Source organism: Microtus ochrogaster, unplaced genomic scaffold, assembly GCF_000317375.1.
Source record: "Microtus ochrogaster isolate Prairie Vole_2 unplaced genomic scaffold, MicOch1.0 UNK24, whole genome shotgun sequence".
Classification (NCBI taxonomy): Eukaryota; Metazoa; Chordata; class Mammalia; order Rodentia; family Cricetidae; genus Microtus; species Microtus ochrogaster.
Genome location: NW_004949122.1, coordinates 1,972,213 through 1,991,435, shown reverse-complemented (window position 1 = coordinate 1,991,435; position 19,223 = coordinate 1,972,213). Strand labels below are relative to the sequence as shown.

At 51.4% G+C, this 19,223-nt stretch overlaps 1 protein-coding gene across 1 annotated transcript in view; it reads right to left on the bottom strand.

Annotated features, from left to right (window-relative positions):
• Ephb1 (EPH receptor B1) overlaps nt 1-17,717 on the bottom strand; it is a 445,475-nt gene extending 427,758 nt beyond the window's left edge. The window contains exon 1 of the mRNA XM_026789586.1: nt 17,205-17,717. Coding sequence (XP_026645387.1) covers nt 17,205-17,262 — 58 coding nt within the window. The 5' untranslated portion in view covers nt 17,263-17,717. The remainder of the gene's footprint in view (nt 1-17,204) is intronic.
• Nucleotides 17,718-19,223: the final 1,506 nt, after the last annotated feature.

The window sequence follows — 19,223 nt, the reverse complement described above, 5'->3', positions numbered from 1 at the left end:
GCCCAATGGTGGCAGAGTCTGGGGGTATATCTGGGGGTGCTTCTGGTGAGCTCCCTTCACAAGACAGCCTGTGAAGAGGACGTGTACCTTTTCTCCATTAAAAAGAAACCTTGAGGGGCCGGGATCATGGTTGAGTCAATAAAGTGTCTGTAGCATAAACATAAACAGTTGAGTCTACATCCTTGACATCTATGTATGGAGTGGTCACACATGTCTTTAACTCTTGCACAGGGGGTGGGAATCAGATTCATGAGGCTCTTGGCATTTGGTGAACTCTGGGTTCAGTAAGAGATCCTGTCTCAAAAATATAAAGTGGGGAGTCATAGTGAGAGATTCCCAGTGTCATCATCCAACTTCCGCACATTCGTTCACATACATGCTTGCACACCTACACGTACACACACACACCTTCACACAACTGCACGCACACACACACACACATACCTTCACACAACTGCACACACACACACATACCTTCACACAACTGCACGCACACACACACCTTCACACAACTGAACGCACACCTGCACACACACACACACACACACACACACTTACACACACACAGAGGCACTCACACATACACTGCAGTAGGAAGTAAGAGAGAGAGGAAAAGAAGGAGAGAGGGAAGAAGGAAGGAAGGAAGGAAGGAAGGAAGGAAGGAAGGAAGGAAGGAAGGAAGGAAGGAAGGAAGGAAGGCCTAAATCAAAAATAGCTGAAAGAAGAAGACCCTGAAGAAGACATCTTCGGACCTCTCCAGCCTCCTCCTGCCCCCACCACCAGGCAGGTGGGGCTACCATACAGTGTGCCCCTGTCTTACATACCCAGGCTTATAGTAGAGAAAAGGTTGGAACTTGGGGTGACAAATGACACGAGCATAACCATAGAAACACAACCCCAGAAAATCTGCACTATGAACTCTGCTGAGGGTCACACTTCCATGACAGAAGCCCACTCCAAGTCTTGACTGCCTTCCTCGACCCAGGTATGCACATCTTTCCCAATAACTGACAACCCATCCCCAACTTACTCCTAGGAATGAAACCCAGAAGGCACAGTATACAGTCTTACAGAGAGACAACTGATAGTCTCCGAAGTCCATGGAGCCATGCTACTTGTCAGGCAGTGGGTGGGTGGAGTCATTCTGATGCCTCCAACAGTCACCCATGTGGAAAAGGTAGCCATAACGGGCATCTAAACTAAATAACGCAAACTAAAGATCTGACCATCTATCTCACCAAAGAATGTCTATGAATAGTGATAAACACACATAAACCCCATCACCAGTCACTGGGTAAATGGGGCTGGAAGCCAACAATGTCACACCACCACACACCCACCAGAATGACTCCATTTCAAAAGACTGACAATAGCAATTGTTTGAGGGGATGAGGAGCCCTGGTGTCTCACACACAGCTGCTGTGTGCACAATGACACAGTCACCGTGGGGCACAGATTGACAGTCTCTTACCAAGCTAAACATACATTTGCCATAGTATTCAACATTTCTACTTTTCAGTATTTATCCAAGAGAAATGAACACACAGTTTCCATTCTGTATCTCACAGGCATGTGCCTGTTCACAGTAGCTTTACCGATAAACAGCTAAACACTAGAAACTAGAAACAAATGTCTATCCCCTGACAAGCAGATGAGGCGATTTAGATACATCTCTCTGCAATAGAACAGTACTCAGCAATAAAGGGGATTGATACCGTAACATAAAATAATCCCAGCTGTATCTGCTAAGTGAAAAAAGCCAAACAGAACAGAAAGAGTACCAGGTTATATGAGCTCCGGGAAAGGCAAAACAGCACTGAGAAACAGACCAGTGGTTGCCAGAGGCCCATGATGAAGAAGGAAAAATGATGATAAAGCGTGGCCGTGGGCCTGTCTTATCTAGTGTTTATATGCTGGTGACACACCAGCCATGGGATGCCACAGTGAAGACTTCACTGACTGGGAGTTATACCTCAAGAAAGCTCTTATTTTCGAAGACTAGACCTGGACTCAAGAAAGTATTCTCACATCCTTAGTGTTGGGACTAATGCTCAGGCGTGCACATGATCAAGTGTGTTACAACACAGGGCTACTTGCACCTGACTCTCAGTTTCCACTGCTGGAGCCTCTGAGTTAGGCCCATGTCCCCGTTCTTCTCTGAGCCCTGGTACCTCTCTTATAGCTAACAAGCTAATACCTGGTTCAACAGAAGCCTTGTGAGCCAGTTAGACTTGGCTCCACACCAAGTGATAGGAAAAGAAATGGTTTAGCCACTCTAACTCAATGGAAGACAGGCTAAGCTACCCCCAGGCCCACTTCATTAGACGGCACATTCTCCATGGAGAAGGAGCCCGATTCTCCACTGGGAAGGAGAGGAAAGACAGCTTAAAGTTTATAATGATTCTTGGCCTGCCAAAGGCCTCCGTGTGGAAATTGGTGTTGGTGTCCTGGCTACCTGTGACATTAGCATTTCATAGCATGGAACCTAGGAAAAACAGAGCTTCGAGGAATCAGAAGGTTGGAAAAATCAGTTACAACAAGGATAAGAAACACTTAACAAGAAAGCGGTGTGTACTCCCAGCCCAGATGGTAGGCTTTCTCACATGGGCATCCACTCAGGCAGTGGGTCAGTCACCACTGCCCACATGATAAGACGGACAGGAAGCTCGGAGTGATGTGAAAGAATTACAGCCACACCGGATCCCAAGGTCCTCCCTCACAGGGTACCCCTCCAGAGAAAGTCAGTCCCTCTCTCTCCCTTAGATAAATAAGCAGGGACCAGACTTTATCTGGTCTCGTGGTTAGTGTCATCAACTTGATAGGATCCAGAATCCTAAGGAATGGACCTCTTTGGGATGCCCAAGGGGGAGCTATCTGGACAGCATTCATTGGGGTGGGAAGATGCATCCACAGTGGGTGGGACTGTCCTGGTTGGGATGCTAGACCATATAAATGAAGAAAGTGAGCTGAGAGGCTGTGTGTAGCCACTGTTCTCTACTTCTAACCGAGGTCGTAATGTGAAAAGATGTTTCAGGCTTCTGCCACGTCGACTTCCACATCATGTTGGGCTGTATCTTGAACTCTGAGCCAACAAACCATTTCTTCCTAAGATTGCTTTTGTAAGAAGAGCATTTTGTAAGATGAGTATTCCTTACAATAGAAATGTAGGTAAGGGGCTGAGGCGTCCGCACCTTTACCAAGCGAGGGCTACACATAAACGAAGGCTTTAACTGGGCCAGTGCACCGGTGTCCAGAGAGGGACTAAAGGAAGCCCAGGCGGTCCCCTCCCCACCACTGGATCTCTCTCTGTCCTTGTCTGGAGTCTGTAGCGGCTGAGGCACACACAGCATATCCGTTCGTTGTTTCCAGCGGGTGTTAAGTAATGAAGACAACTTCCAAATGAGAAGAAATTAAACGCTGGAGCTGAGTCCCCGCTTTGTCAAGCTCAGTCGAGCCAGCGCCTCCTTGGAACGCTTGCTTTGTGCCTGATACATTATGACAAAGCCGTAATTGTTCTTTCAGTCTTTCCCCGATATTTCATAACAACATGAAGTGGGAGTCACAAAGGTCAGCCGCGCTGTAGAACGAGCACTGTTCTTATTATCCTTTTCTGAATAGTGCCTTCCATTCGCCAGGCTGCTCCATGCCCAGGAGCCTCGGAAGCGGAAGCCGGGCCTGGTACTGTTTAAAAGAAGCTACACCACCTACTCAGGGCAGGATGTTCTAATCTGCTGAAGGGTCTTGTACCTCTGTCTAGCCACATCATCTGCATGAGCACACACATGGGCAAGCATGTGAATGCATGCACATAAGTGCACACATGCACAGACACATGTATATTTGGACAGGCATAAATACTCGCCCCTCCTCCCCCGTCTCCTCCCAAAAAACTCACTCCAAATCCAGGAATGAAATAATAGCAACTGTCAAGTCCACGGGAACCAGGTAACAGACACATCTGTCTTATTCCTGAGACAACAACACTCCTGTCTGGTAGGTGATATAGAAATCCTAGGACTTTCAGTGAAAAGCATCTCAAACCTAGGCTAAAACCTGACTCTGGGAGATGGGGGTGATAACTAGTGGGTAAAAGTACTTGCTGTGCAAGCATGAGGACCTGAGTTCAAACCCCCCCCAGCACCCATGTAAAAATGCTAGCATGGCCGCTTGTGCAACTTTAGCCTCAGTGTTTGGGGGCAGGGGATGGAAACAGAATTGTTGGGGCAGGCTAGCCACCTGCCAAGCCTTAGGGTCAGTGACAGATCCCTGTCTCAGGGGAATAAGGTGGAGATGGATAGAGCGGAATACCCAACATCATCCTCCAAGCATGCACCTCCTCCATGCATGTACAGGTTCAATGCACCTCACAAATACAGATACGCACACAAGCACACGCACACAATGCCACAAAAATAAACACTATTTTGAATTCATTCTCCACAGTTGGCAGTGGAGGATCACCATCTGTGAGCGAGAATTTAGTAGCAGCATCCAAAGCCTAAGAAGAGTCCCTCAGGCATGTTCCAAGTACATACACCTCTTGAGCCTCTGTAGACAGATCTGTATCATGGACACAATTCATGTCTACCCATTGACAGGATTGTCTTATTGCAGATATACCTTAGAGAACAGATTTCTGGAACCAGTGGATTATCTGGGCACATCTGGATGTGATATAGGACTCTGCATGCTCAGATAAGGCTGGGAGTGAAGCCTGGGATGCCCTGAGGAAATGCACCTGGAGTCTTGGCATGGCTCAGTTTGAGGAACTTGGGTACCACAAAAGAGAGCAATAGCATCCTGGCAGGATGTGTCAGAGAGCAGCTTTGTACCTGATACCTAGGGCATCATAGTTGCTAAGGAACCATTGAGATGCAAATAAATTGGTAAATACTGCAACAAGATCCCAGAACAGGGAGGAGAGAGGATGCTCTGACTAGTCAGATGAGTGGAAAGAAAAGTACTTTCTCCTGATTGGAAAAGGAAAACCACTGGTTTTCATGAGGAGCATCAGAATTGTGTTACTGTGTTTCCAAAAAGAAAAGACAAGACAAAAAAAAAAAAAAAAAAAAACCTTTTCTACCTGGCTGGGAGTAGAGGAAAGTTAAAGCCTGGAAAGTACAAAGATTCTCCCCTGATGAGCTTTAGGCAGATTTTAAATACTTTTCTTTGCATTAAGAATGTGTCATTAAAGATATGAAAGAAGTAGTCTAAACTGCGCTTGTGAGCACTTGTCTGTGCAAGCGTGAGGACCTGAGCTCAAACCCCCAGCACCCACGTCTTTTAAGGGCATAGCTATGTGTATAAAGACAGGAGGTCACTGAAGCTTGCCAGCCACCAGCATTGATCCGGAATCAGTGGGGGATCCTGTCTCAATGGAAGACGGTGGACCATAATAGAGCAAGAAGACACCCAATATCCTCACCTGACCTCTGTGCTCAAAGAGGTGCACACGGCCACCACCACACACACGCACGCGCGCGCACACATAGAGAGAGATGTGTTCTGCTAAGGATACTAAGGGCCTGCCATATTGCACACATTTCAAAACCCAGAAGGAATAAGGGTCAAAAAGAGTGTTGAAAACTGTGACTCGGTACTCTGCTGGTGGGAAATAGAAAGCTTGGGTGTAGCTACACCATGACTGGCAATGGCTGGACAGAGGAGAAATGACCGTCTCAGCAATCTATACGTGTGTCTTTCCTCCATTCTTGCCGTCCACTGAGCATTCAACTTCCCTGTGAGGTTAAGTTTAGGTGCGCCTGTGTCTGCTCTGGGACCCCGGTGCTGCGGTAGGAAGAAGTCATGGCCACTGCTTTACACCTAACTCCACTGTAAGGACACTCTTCCTTGAGGGCCAAGGGGGCGTCACCAGAGTCTTCCAACTGCTTTGCCTTTAGCCCAATGCCAATGTGCTGCCGTCCTCACCACTGGGTGTGATCGGTGTCCAGGAATAGAGAGAGCATCTAGAGGACGCGTCCTCACCAAGATAGGCGCTGCCCAGCTGCCTCCAGCCTTCCAGTCCTGGCTGTCTCCAACTAGGCTGTCTCATCCCTAATCACCTCTCATCTCCAACTAGGCTATCTCATCCCTAATCACCTCTCAACTCCAAGCAGGCGATCTCAGCCCTAATCACCTCTCAACTCCAAGCAGGCGATCTCAGCCCTAATCACCTCTCAACTCCAAGCAGGCGATCTCAGCCCTAATCACCTCTCAACTCCAAGCAGGGGATCTCAGCCCTAGCCACCACTTTCTGGAGTCCACGGCACATACTCTTTTCCTTACTGCACACCTGATGGCTCTTGCTCCGTTACCCAGTCACCCAGAACACAGAATGAGTGTTGCACATGGCTGCCAGCCTTATGCCCATTTCTGCTACCAGCAACTATATGCTGACATTTTTGTGAGAAATCTGGCCTTTCACACCTCAAGCCAAGAAGCTGAGGTGAATCCAGAGCTAATGGCGCTGCCCTGACTAGCTCTAGGTCATGTGATCTAAGCCTGACCAGTGATGGTATTTCATCCTTCTGTGACAAAGCCTGGTTCACACTGGAAGGCTCAGGCCCCCATGGAGGCCAATGGGACAAAAGTCGGGGCATTTGACAGACCTTCAGAGGGCAGGAGGTTAAGAATTTATATGGCCATTGAGTTCAAGAGGCCATGTGTTCGAGACTGCTAATAGCTATATGACCACTATGTAGGACAACAGCCAGAGGATGAAGTCAACCAAAAGGCTGCAGTTTCTCTCCACTGGCTCCGCCATACCCTCTCTACACTTGTCTATATCTTAAGAGATCAACCTCCATGGACTAAATCAATCAGACTCCAATATCCTCCGCCTTAATATGCATGTGTGAGAGTGTATGCGTGTGCGTGTGTGTGTGTGTGCACGTGTGTGTGTAAGGCAGGGAACATTAGGTGTCTTATTAAACTGATCTCCTCTTTAATCTTTGAGACAAAGTCACTGAACCTGGAGCTCACTGATTGGCTATACCGGCTAGCCAGGAAGACCCATGGATCCATCCATCTCCATCTCTCCAGCTCTGGCGTAGATGTGTGCCCCTATACCTGTCTTTAACACAGTGCAGGGTATCCACACTCAGGCCCCTGCGCTTGTACAACGAGCACTCTACCAAGTGAGGCATAGTGCACCTGCCTTCTTGCCAGTTGATCAGAATGATGAGCTGGTAGAGACGGGGTAGAGAAGGAATGGAGAGAAGACAGCGAGCCTCCAACCCTATCCTGTGCAGTCTAAGCAAGAGCTACATTCTTATCTGTTCCTGGATGTTCTCAGGAGGCCCTCCATGGAACACTCTGGTCAGATTCCGATAGTCCTGGGTACATAATGACCTGGTGTGCTGTGACCTGGCTCCACCCCATCCTCACTGGGTCCCTTACCTTTCTGCACATCTCTGGAAAGGGTTTCCCAGGCTGACCCTTCGACACTACTACCTGTTTTCTGACGGGATCCTGGCTTATACAGACAAGAACCGAGGAATAAAGCCTGGGTCCAGAGACAGTATGCTGTCCCTGAGAATAGTCATGACTCTGGTCACAAATGGCCTAGCAATAGCAAGTGTTCCTGCTCTGTTTCTCTGCAGCCAGAGTTGAGCAAAACATACGACTGGTAGGTAAAGGCTAAAGCCTTTAGTGGGAAACTCTGGGTGTCCACCTTCTTGAGAAAGAGCTGGAAAAGCCTGGACCGCTCATTCTACCCACCCCACCCCCACCTCTGACAGCACCCTGCCCTTCTTCCAAGAAAACTCACTCCCCCAACACACTTGGCCTGTCTCTATTCTATCTCATACATACGCAGGCTTCCCCAACTTCTCTCTCTCAGACACACACACAACCTCTCTCTCTCACACACACACACACACACACACACACAACTCTCTCACATGCAGTCTCTCTCAGAGCCTCTGCTTCTCTTATCTCACGCTCACATGTTGTATCTCTCACACACGTGAGCACACAATGTCGGTCTCTCTTCCTCTCTCAGCTTTTCTATCTTATACACACCTATATTGTCTATACCTTTTATACTCTCTCTTTCTCTCTCTACATGCACACAAGCACACACACACATGTACATGCACACGCACACCCATGCTCCTTCTTCCACCCTTTCTGGTTTGAGGCCTGACCCTCCCCTCGTCTCCCAGAGACAGGTGTGGAACTATGCATACATCCACCTGCATCCCTCTTGGAAGCAGCCTGTAGTTTCCGAGCCTCTGTCTCCCCCACCAGTCCGCTGTCTAGTGAGCTCCTGGAAGGAAAGGCTGTATTCTTGATCTCGGTGGTTTTGGTTCTCCGTGTAGTGTTTCTCACACAGACGCTCAACAGATTCGCTCTGGGTGAGCACTGATGAGACTGGCGACGGCTGGGCAAATGCTTACCCTGCAGCTCACCCTCCATGCTGCCCCTTACAGAATCTGGACTCTCGGATCCAGGAGAGGCTCAGCCCTTATGTGACATTCAGAGGACAAGACGTTTCACCTGCCGTGTAAAGCAGCCTCTGCCACATTGGTTCAGCTGGACCAGACAGAATTCCAGTCAAATCAATGCTTATCTCCCAAGCACGGCATGTCTGCTTGCTATGTTGCCCTTCAAACAGAAAGAAAGACGGCCTCCTGTCTCCAACATTGAGTTGCCCACGCCTGCTCTCAGCACTCACAGTCACACCCTGTCTGTCCCCTTCATATCTGTCCTGGAATTAAACCTTGTGCTATTCATCTTTCTGGTGGTCAACTGTGCCCCAGTAGCCTGAACATGGAGCACCCTCATTCTGCACAATGCCAGGCACACCGTGGGAGGTGAGCAGATTTTCGTTAAATGTTGCATGAATGAAACACAGTATCTCCTACATCATCCCAGGCCCCCCCCTTCTATTTTCTCTACCAAGGTTCTTTTTTTTCCTTCTAGGGCTTTTTAAGAAATTCCAGTTACCAGTTATCATACAAGTCAATCCAATTCTGCGTTTGTAAGCAATGGTGGCACTCATTTCGTTCCTGAGCCTGAAGTTCGCATAAAACTCATGAAGAAGGTCTGCTCCCTGGCCACTCAGGGAAAGCAGTGGTAGCTCAAAAGATGTAGTGGCAGCCATCTGAAAACTCATTCATATCCAGCATCTGATGCTGGTCATGGGCAGGAACCTGAGCCAGGGGTGTGCCTAGGACATCCCTGTGACTTCTCCCTGACACCTAGGTTTCCTTAAAACATGACAGATGTCGTGTGGGAGGGGGGGCTCTTTATGATCTTTTATGACCACAGCAGATGGATACACTACTCATGACTCAATTTTAAACATTCCGTTGGCCTTTTCTTTCTTTCATAAAGCTAATTCACATGATTTACCCACCTATGTGGCCTATGCTGCAGCTATCAAGATAGCTGATAGATAGTACCTCGATCATCAAGGCGTCACAGAGCTGTGGGACACAGCAAAACAAATACACAATTACAAAGCATGTGGGAATGGGCAGAGGGAGGCTGCAACAAGACCCTGGGGCCAAGGCATACTTTCAAGGAAAGGGGTCCACTGGGGTGAATCCAGAAGAATAACTTAGGTTTAGCCTGAAAAAGATCCATAAAGAACTCAACAAGAGCATCTGAAGCCCCAGAGGCACGCCACAGCTCAGGGTCAGATGATTTCTCGGGGAAAAGGGCAGCAGACATTCAAAGCCTGTAATACATGTGCATCCATGTGTGCCTACATGGAGCTGGGAAGGGCGGTGCTGGGGGACAGCGGGCAGTAAGGAAAGGAAGAGTCTGCATGGTGAAGGGTCTTCCTTGGGTCCTGGAAGTGCCAGGGAGTCAGCAAGGGAGTCACACATGTGATATGAACAGGACGACACCGATTACCAAGTCATGGTCTGACATTCGAAGTATGTTCTCAGCAGAGACCTCTTGGTACTTCCTCCAAACTTAGTGAATTTCCTAGTGATCCTGACACCCCGTTCTTTTCCTCCGAGCTTACCGCTTACCCGTTTCTGTAATGCACTAGTGATCCTGACACCCCGTTCTTTTCCTCCGAGCTTACCGCTTACCCCTGTTTCTATAATGCACTCATCCTCAGAGATGGAGAAAACCCTGGAGGGGCTTGCAGTCCTGTGAAGAGAACAGCAGACAGCCGGGAGCAGCAGCAGAGTTCAGGAGCAGAAACAGGTCCAAGGGCACCCAGAATGAGGCCCATTCCCTCTTCCCCAGTTCACCTCCTGGATCCAGCCTCCCTGGGCATCAGCGAGAGGGACAAGGGCAAAGGCCTTAAGCAACACCGCACAGGGAAAGCAGAGAACAACCAACTGCAGCGCCCAGCTGTGGCTCTCAGACAAGGCTCTCTGCCGCAATTGCCCATCTCTCTGCCGGTCCAGTCCATGGCTTTCAGAGGGCAAGCCATTGTCCAGGGAGAAAGATGCTGAGGGATTTCCCACACCCAAAGCTGAGGTTCAGTCTAGAGCCTTCCTTTGAGTTGCTGGACAGTTAGGGAACCAACCGCAGGGCCCAGGCTGAGACAGGAAGGGCACTAGGGAAGAAACAGGGTACTCATCTGCCTCAGGCCCTGCTTGTGGCAGGGGAGACCATGGATGGAGCCCCAGGAGACCTGCACAGTACTCTCCCCCATGCCCACTAGTGCACACACACTGCCCCTGACTACCTCCTCAGGATGGGCACAGGTTCCACTCCGCATTTGAGTTCCTGAGCTCAACAAAGGCAAGACCTGGAGGCTATGTAGCAAAAGCAACCAATGCGTGACCCCAGGGATAAGGCGGGGTTCTCGGAAGGAGTGTGCAAATGGTTGCCCTCCAGCTTACAGAACAGACGAGGCCACTCTTTGCGGTGAGAAGAGCCCCAATATCAGACACAGGAAGAGTGGTCATTTGGGGCCTTAAACAGCATTGGGCAGGACAAGGGCTAAAAGGTTCATGGTTTAGAAGTTAAAGTTCCCGAATTTAATCCACACAGAAGCAATGATACATAGAAAAAGTGCTGAGTCTGGCTCTTAGCTGAGGGCAGTGAACCTGTGAGGCGTCAGCTCCCTCGCCCACACCCAGAACAGGCACCCAGACGCCGAGGGCATGCACATCCTCACATGGGGCGCATGCTCCGTGAGTGGGGGGGGGGCACAGTCCAGTTCCGGCTCTAGCCAGGAACTACCAGGCTGGGGGCTTCCGAGACAGTCTGCCCCCTCCTAAATCTTGTCTCCTGTTCTGTTTCCGTCGTGTTGAGGCTGTAAAGGAGACGCACCTGCGCATGCTCCCTTGAGCTCCAGCAGCCTCTTAAGCAGACGATGGAGTATGTCTCTTTCCAGTGCGGAGACCCTGGAAGCCAGTGTTAAGGCCCCCGCTCCCCTCGCTTGCCCACTTTCCTCCTAACCACCCACCTCTGCCCAGTTCTCTGCTCATTATCACTCCCACGAGGGGACAGAGAAGCAGAGCAAAGAGGTTAAATTCAAATCAGTCATTTTGTCACTTGCTGCCAGAAAACAGGAGGGGAGAGATGAGGCACTCGGGGCCTCAGGTGCAGTCTGTGGGCAGAAATGAGACCTGGTGATTCTCAGGAAATCTAGATGTTTTCACACTGGCCCAGTTCTGCCACGGAGAACTCTGGGGGAGCCTTCTACCAGCCGCCTCCTTAAGCAGTTGTTAATGGTGTTGTCGGCAGCTGCAGAGACTTCGCCTGACCTGGGGAAACATCTGTGCAGGACCTGCTCCTCCATCCCCTTTGTCCCCTTTAGCGAGTAGGCCATCCTGTTGCTCTTGTCACTGGCAGGGTCATTAGAGTATAGTGAAGGTCCCCTGCTCACCAGCTAAGGGCATCTTTCCCTAACACTCCCATCCACACTTGCTAGAAGGTAAGAGAGCAGGCTGGGAAGATGCTTTCGGAGTGGACCACGACGGCAGGGTGTGGTGTGCCTGTGAGGATGAATGCATGGCCAACTTGATTAGACTTGCTAAGGGATTGATGAGACAGTGGGGTGCGCTTGTTTCTCCAGAGAATATGAACTCATGGTGGAAACATCCACCCTGAACGCGGGTGGCACTATAGGCTGAGGGTACCGACCTGAGGAAAGGCGAGGGGAGGGGACAAGGCTAGCCCTCTTTCTCTCGGAGCATCCTCTTACTTCATCAGATGGGCACTGCTCCACAAGCCTCCCAAACCATGAGAAAAATAAAGGTCCCCTGCTTTAAGTTGTCCATATCAACTGTTTTTGCCACAGCATCACAAAAGGTAAATAAGACCCATTTTCTGGGCTGGGATGCAGATGAAAACTCAATAAAGAGACAAAGATGCCTAATGTAACTGAGAGGCACCTGGCAGAAAATTCTCCATGGTGGGGACCATGCCACCATGCTGCCTGCACTGCCTAAACTTTCTGCTGGCCCGTGGAGGTTCCTTGAGCATAGTCTACCCCGTAGGAGTGCTGGACCAAGGCAATTCTTAACGCTAACCACGTTCCTTTCCCTTATTAGTCTAGGAGGTCTGGACACTGAACGCCTGAGATGACCAGAGCAGAACCCTCAAGTGCCTGTGAGGACCCATGCACTAGCCTCAGTTCCCTGGGGGACGGGGGTCACTTTACCACTCATAGGACTTTGTTAGCAATTATCAATCTGCCCAGCACTGCTTCAGCTGCTGCTCTGACCCTAGAGTATGCCAGCTCTGTGTCCCTGCTATCCTCTCTCCCAGTCTGACTCAACATTGAAGAAACTGAGGCATGGGAAAGGGGAGTGTGGTTATGCATCCGACTGGTCCCTGATCATGGTTTCCATGGAAAGTAAACTCCCATACACAAAGGACCCATTCACTGTTCTTTAGGCCTCCCCGGAAGATGTGCCTAACCCTCAGAGATGTGACCATCAAACCAGCAAGATGGTCCTAAAACATCAGGGGTTTTCGATGGTGTGGATGTCCCTGAGCCAGCCACTCAGGCAGGAGCCCCTTTCGGTGCAGCTGAACACTCTAACCCAAAGACCCACCTACGACTGCAACCTAAATGGAATCTGCAGACAGAGGGAGGCATTTCGCATGCAAAATTTTTCTTTTAAATATGAAATCTCTCCCAAGGCATTACTTTATTATTATAGTAATTTCCTCAGAAGGGCAGACATCCAATGCTCTGTTTCTCCACCATCTTTAGAGACAGGCAAATTTAATAGAAATATTCAGGTTCCTTAAATGGCTAGGACAGACGAGGAAAAAAATACAGGGAGCTTCTTCAAGGATCCGGGTGAGGGGAATGGTCCAGATGGCCATGTAGTGACAGGTCAGGGTCTGGGCCATCTCCTTGGAGACACTGGTCTCTGTGTTTCCAGAGGAAAGACCCTGGCTGAGCTGGCACCAAGCTCGTCCCACCCATGAATGCAGGCTGAACCTCCTGCATGCACACCCTACACTTGGAGCTGGAGGGAGGCAGTGGGGCTAAGAAGGCAAGCCACCACCTGACTGCCTGGCTCAACCACTTCCCAGGCAGGGATTCTTTATCAAACTGTTTGTGTCTCAGGCTTCTCATGTATAAAATGGGACAGGGTTTGATGATAAAAATAAGACCTGTTTGGTCGGGTGTTGTAAACACGGGGGAGGGGGAGGGATGCCAGAGTTCTTCTCACCAACAGTTTCCCAACCTTCTGTAGGCATCAGGCTTCCTGTCTCTCAGTCATCAAGCATTTTGCTAAAACTGCAGCTGTCCAGGCCGTTCCAACTCAGTCAGGGTAGCCTCGATACCCAAATGTTAGACTGCAGTCTGATGTGGACCTGCATTTCCAGGAGGCAACTGCACCGGGATCTTCTAGGAAACCCACACAAGTGCAAACATCCAGAACCCTTCCAGACCTGCTGAACTCGGAGCCAAGAGCCTTCAGCGAGTTGCCCAGGCATGCACAGCTTTCCAGACACCTTAGAACCCCTGCCTGCAATGGCTGTCCTTTGGAGTTTCAAAAAATTGTCTCTCACTTTTTCCCATGCTAGAATAACATGATGTTCTTGAGTCTTCATGCTACAGAGAACTCTTTCAGACTAGCTATCAATGGTTTTTTCAGCTTAATATACAAGTGTCTTCCTAATCTCTCTTTAGTACAAGGGATGTTCTCAGAACAGAAGGTTGGAGTGGACAAGCCCTAAATCCACTGGATAGTGCAAGGCACTGAGACCAGGTGGTCTGGGTGATAGTCTCCAAGTGACAGAGTTAGAGACAAAAAGCCAGAGGCCGTGCTCTGGCAAAGGCTTGGAGAAGCCGGTGCTTGGCAGGGCTCAGAAGCCCAGAGGGTGTCAGCGGCTCTCCCCACTATCTGGCTTTTCCCATCTACCTCAGTTTCCCCATCTACCTCATTCCCCTCTAAAAGCCAATTCAGGAAGCCCAGCAAGCCCTTGCCCTGCGCTGCTGTACCCTCCTGCCACTGGCTACAAAGGGAGACAGCAGGAGGGAGAGGGAAGAATTGCTCTCTTTCGGTATGGTTTTCCCACATAAGGGGCAACCAGCTTCCTGCCTGGTGGCATGTGACTTAGAATCCCACTGCCCCCGCCCAGCCCTCTCTCCCTTCTTTCTCTCTTACCTTCCTTCCATCACCCAGGCAGAGGTCATATAAGGACTTGCCTTCCTTGGCCCACATCTCCCCGTCTGGACCACACATGACACACACGGCTCTTTTGTGCCTGCCCCAGCTTAAACGGAGAACCTGTCTGAAATCCACCCCAGAGCTCCCAGGAAGAAGGGAGACACACAAGTGGCTGAAATCACCAAGGAGGAGGCTGCCTCCCCCAGAGGCAGAGTTTGGGGAGGGCCCTGCCGCCTCTGTAGGCAGCTCATTGATCCACTCCTCTGAGAATTATTCCGTACTCATCACAAACCAAATGAGGCTGGCCCCAACCCAGGCAGGCAGGCAGGCGGGAATGCGGCTCTGTGTGTGGAGAGGAGAAAACGAACCTGCCTGTTGTCGTCTGAGAAAGGGAGGGAGCGAATGGTGTGTGCTACCCCTGCGCGCTTAGCAGGGACAAGGCGCCGCTTTAATATTCTGCTGAATGTGGTATTTCTTTTAACCCTTACAGAGATTTTCAGTCCACAGAATGAGGCTTTCCTGCCAAGGAACTGGAAAAGCTCCCCCACCCCCTCCACCGAGAGGAGGGCCTCAGCTCTGAAGCGGACCCTTGCAGCAGGCCTGGGTAGCAGGGCCCCCGTACACCGGGCTGAATGTACACAATGGCACCCATGAGTAGCTCCATGGCGACGGCAAGGGGGCTAGTCAGGGAAAAAGAAAAGTACGGAGGGAAGAATGTGTCCTGGCGCCTGATTTGTTCCCACTCATTGCTTTGCAAACTATTTCACATATATATATATATGCCTCTGTGTGTGTGTGTGTGTGTGTGTGTGTGTGTGTGTGTGTGTGTGTCCCCTCCTTCATCTACTGAGACTCAAAACCAAAAGCAGGCGTCCTAAAGTGAACATCTATCTGCTCTCTGACACAGAATCATTGACCCCGCAGAGGCACTAAAGGCGACAGACCTGACGAGTCACCACCCCAGCCCACACAGTCTTGCAGGTTACCCCAACGTTCAACTGCTCTCACCCGGCTTTGTTGCGGGGTTGGTATCTATCGCTTTCTATTTCAACTGCTTCGGCACGTGTCTCCCGATGAGTCAACCTCAAGCCTACGCTGAGGTGCTGACCACACTCCACACCAGTCTAAACCCTGCACATTCCAAAAGTCACATACACACACACACACACACACACACACACACACACACACACACTCCACGAAGACCAATAGCCTGGCAGGGCAGCAGGAGGCCGAGGGCAAACAAAAAGCCACGTTGGGAAAAGCAAGAATGGAGCTTTCTATGTATTAGTCGCTGCTCCTCTCTTCATCATAACCACAGGTACCAGGCGGAGCAAAGATAGTCTTTGCCAAGGCTAAGACATCTTCGTTGCTGTGACAGGGTGGGGCGTGAGGTATGCCCGTTTTTCTTGGAAAGGGGCAGTGCCTTCAGGAAGGGTCAGGCACACTGGACCAATGTTGGTATGGAGTTTCAACTGAGCGAGTCAGTTTGCTTGGAACCCACAACCGGGCGGCAGAGTAGGGAAACCGAGAGCTGCGACTCTTCCACCTGGAGTGTCCGAGTGGAATCCGCCTGGCAAGCAACATCCATGTGGAGTGGGGTTTCGAGCAGAGGTGGCAAAATCTCACCCCAGAGTTGTTTCCTTGAGCTAACTCTAACTCTGCTCCCCTCCTAATGCCCCCCAAGAGGTGGCGGGCACCGCAGTTCCGCTGGGAAGATTGGGGGCGGGGAATGGGGTGGGAGGCGGGGAGGCAAGCAGGGATTTCCCACGGGGATTCGCGGGAGCCTTGAGCGCCTGGGCTCCCGGGTGCGCCGAGCAAGGGGTCCGCTTAGCGGGTTTGGCTTGCACCAGCCAGAGGCACAACCACGCTGAGTCAGCAGGGATGGTGTCGCTAAGGGAGCTTGCAACCACGCAGTCTCTTCTCCCCCAGATGAGTTTAGGCAGGACCAGCACTCACCCCAGACCACCCCTACTACAAAGCTCAAAAGGCAGAAAGGTGTCCACCTCGCTCTTGCTGTCCCTGGAAGATTGTAGCCGGCAGGTTCTCAGACTGATACCCCCCCCCCAGGGTGCGGTCAGTGGACTTGGCCCCCCTTGTTTGCCAGCCACTTGCCAGGTACCGGCTTGAAGCTTCTCTGATCCCCAGCGCGCAGCTCTTGCCTGCCGAGCCCAGAGTCCAGAAGCCTCAGACTGCGAGCAAGCTGGGAAAGCGAGAAGGCGCTCCACAGCTCGCCAGCGCACCCAGGCCTGGGAATGAAAGAACCCAAGGTGCCCACTCTAGGAGCCCGGTGGCCCGAGGTATCCCTTCCCAGACCAGCTTCTCTAGGAGCTAAGGAGCTTGCACCGCAATGCAGCGGGATCCAGGCTCTCTGAGCCGGAGATGTCCGGGGATCGTGCTATCTGAGAGCACCGAGCGCGGAGCGTGGAGACTGCGAACCAGCGGCGGGTGCTCAGAGTCGACCCGGGGCATACCTGTGGGTACCGCCCCAGCTTGGTGCCCCGTCTCCTCCCAGGCTCTGGGACATCCTTGCCCTCAGGCACCAGGGTGCCTGGCTACACCGAGCAACCAAAGCAGCTCCGAGAAGCGTGCGGCACCAGAGAACTGGCAGCTGGCAGCCGCCAAGTTGCGCCACGAAGGGTACGTTACCTTCCATCGCGGCCACTGCGGATGCCAGGAGGAGCAGCAGCAGGCAATCCAGGGCCATCGCCGGCCAGCGTCCCCCAGACGGAGCCCGAGCCGAGACGCGCCGCGTCCCGGGGCGCCGCTGCGCTCCCGGCGGGTGGCTTCTCCGTGTCCTTTCTCGCTCTGGCCGGGACCTGACTCCCCGGAGCGCGGCGTGGGCGTGGGCGGGAGTGTGCGCGCGTGGGGCGGTGCGGGCGCGCGTGGATGTGGGTGTGCATGTGTGTGTGTGTGTTTATGGGAGAGGTGGGTGTGTTCGTGCGTGTGTGAGAGAGGATGAGGGAGAGCGAGCCTGGGAGAGCGCGCGAGAGCGTGTGCGTCCTGGTGTCACATTGCGAGCTACAGCGGAGCCTACGGGAGGACAGAGCCGGCCAGACTGACGGGGGAGGGAGCGGGATCCCCCACCATCAGCTCTCTCTCCACCCCTAACACCTCCTGTCCAATCAAGGAATCAAACCTGCAAAATTCCCTCATCCAATCAGGCGCGAGCACCTCCTTACACTGGCATTGTTAGTTTAAGAAAAACTTTTGCTTGCAGTGCTGTGCGGGAGGGTTGGGAAGGCTCTAGGAGAGGACCGCGCTCCCCCTTGTGGTGATATTGGAGAACTACCGCCTCGCACTCTAGCTCCCCAGGCTGGAAAGGAGGAGCTCAGCCAAGAAGTCAATTGAGGTCCCTTACTTTCACAGACACCCCAGAGCTACACTCCTGACTACTCCTATGCAGCGTGTCTCTTCTCGGTCTCGTTTTGTTTACTCAGAATTCCTGCCGTAACAGTTCACTCTTGGCATGCTTCTGTGGAGTGAGCGAAGGGGTTTTCGAGCACTTGTGGCAGCCGTTCAGGGGTAACCAGGATGCCTGGTAGGCTTCCTATTATATCCCTATCTGCATGTCTCCAGAAGTCTCTTCCCAGGTGGGTATCTGAGCAGCGTGCATAGGGCACACCCTCCCAGGACAGTCTTGGTGGGAAGACCTTGAGTTACAAAGAAGAAGAAGCAGGCAGTCTGACAACATGGGGATCCCAGCGTACCAAACCAGAGAAGGACATCTTGTGGACCAGGCCTGGAAGTGGGTGGGACAGACTGGGTTCTCCAGCCACAGGACAGGGTTCTGGAAATAGTGATTCTCCCACAGTTAGCGCACATGACAATGCTCCGTTTTGCTGTCTGTTGATAGACTATTTCAGAGCCCACACTTGCCTTCTCCCTCACCCTCAGACTTCCTACAGGGTTAGGGGTGCCCCTGGGTGACTCGACTGGGTGGGGCTTCAGATCCCCCAAACCTTTTTCAGGAATTGTTAAGAGGTTAATCATTTTGCAACTCTCTTTTGGGGACCTTTTGGGGACATCAATTCACCACCCGGTATATTTAGCCTGGGGCGGCTTCCCCTCCCCCTCAACCTCAGCCACACTCCTATCCCCTGATTCTGACAGGTCTTTGTTTCCCAGGCTGCCTGTGTCTTCCCCTCCCCTCCACCCACCCAGCCTCAGAACCTAATGCCAATGATCCCGACTTCTTCAATCTCTCCAATACTGCCCCAGCTGCCCTCTTTCCCTCCACAGCACCAGTTGCGTCTTGAAGTCTCAGAAGCATGGGATGCTCCCTCTGGCATGGGTGACTCCTGAGTCATCTTCAGCTTTGGCAACACTTTCCACAGTCCAGTTTCACTGCCTGTCTTACTGCTTCTTCTTGCTCTTTCTCCTCCATCTCTTCAGCTCCTAAGAGTGGGATCTCTAACGCTCTTTCCTTGAAGCCTCCCCTCTTTTGCACCCATGACCAACTCCTTAACAGCTTCCCCTGCTCTTCCACCTGCAGCCATTGTTATGGATGGGTAATGAATGGATCACAAATGGATGGATGGATCATGGATGGATGGATGGATGGATGCGTGGGTGGATGGATGGATGGATAAATGGATGGATGGATAAATGGATGGATGGATAAATGGATGGATGGATAAATGGGTAGATGGATGGATGGATGGATAA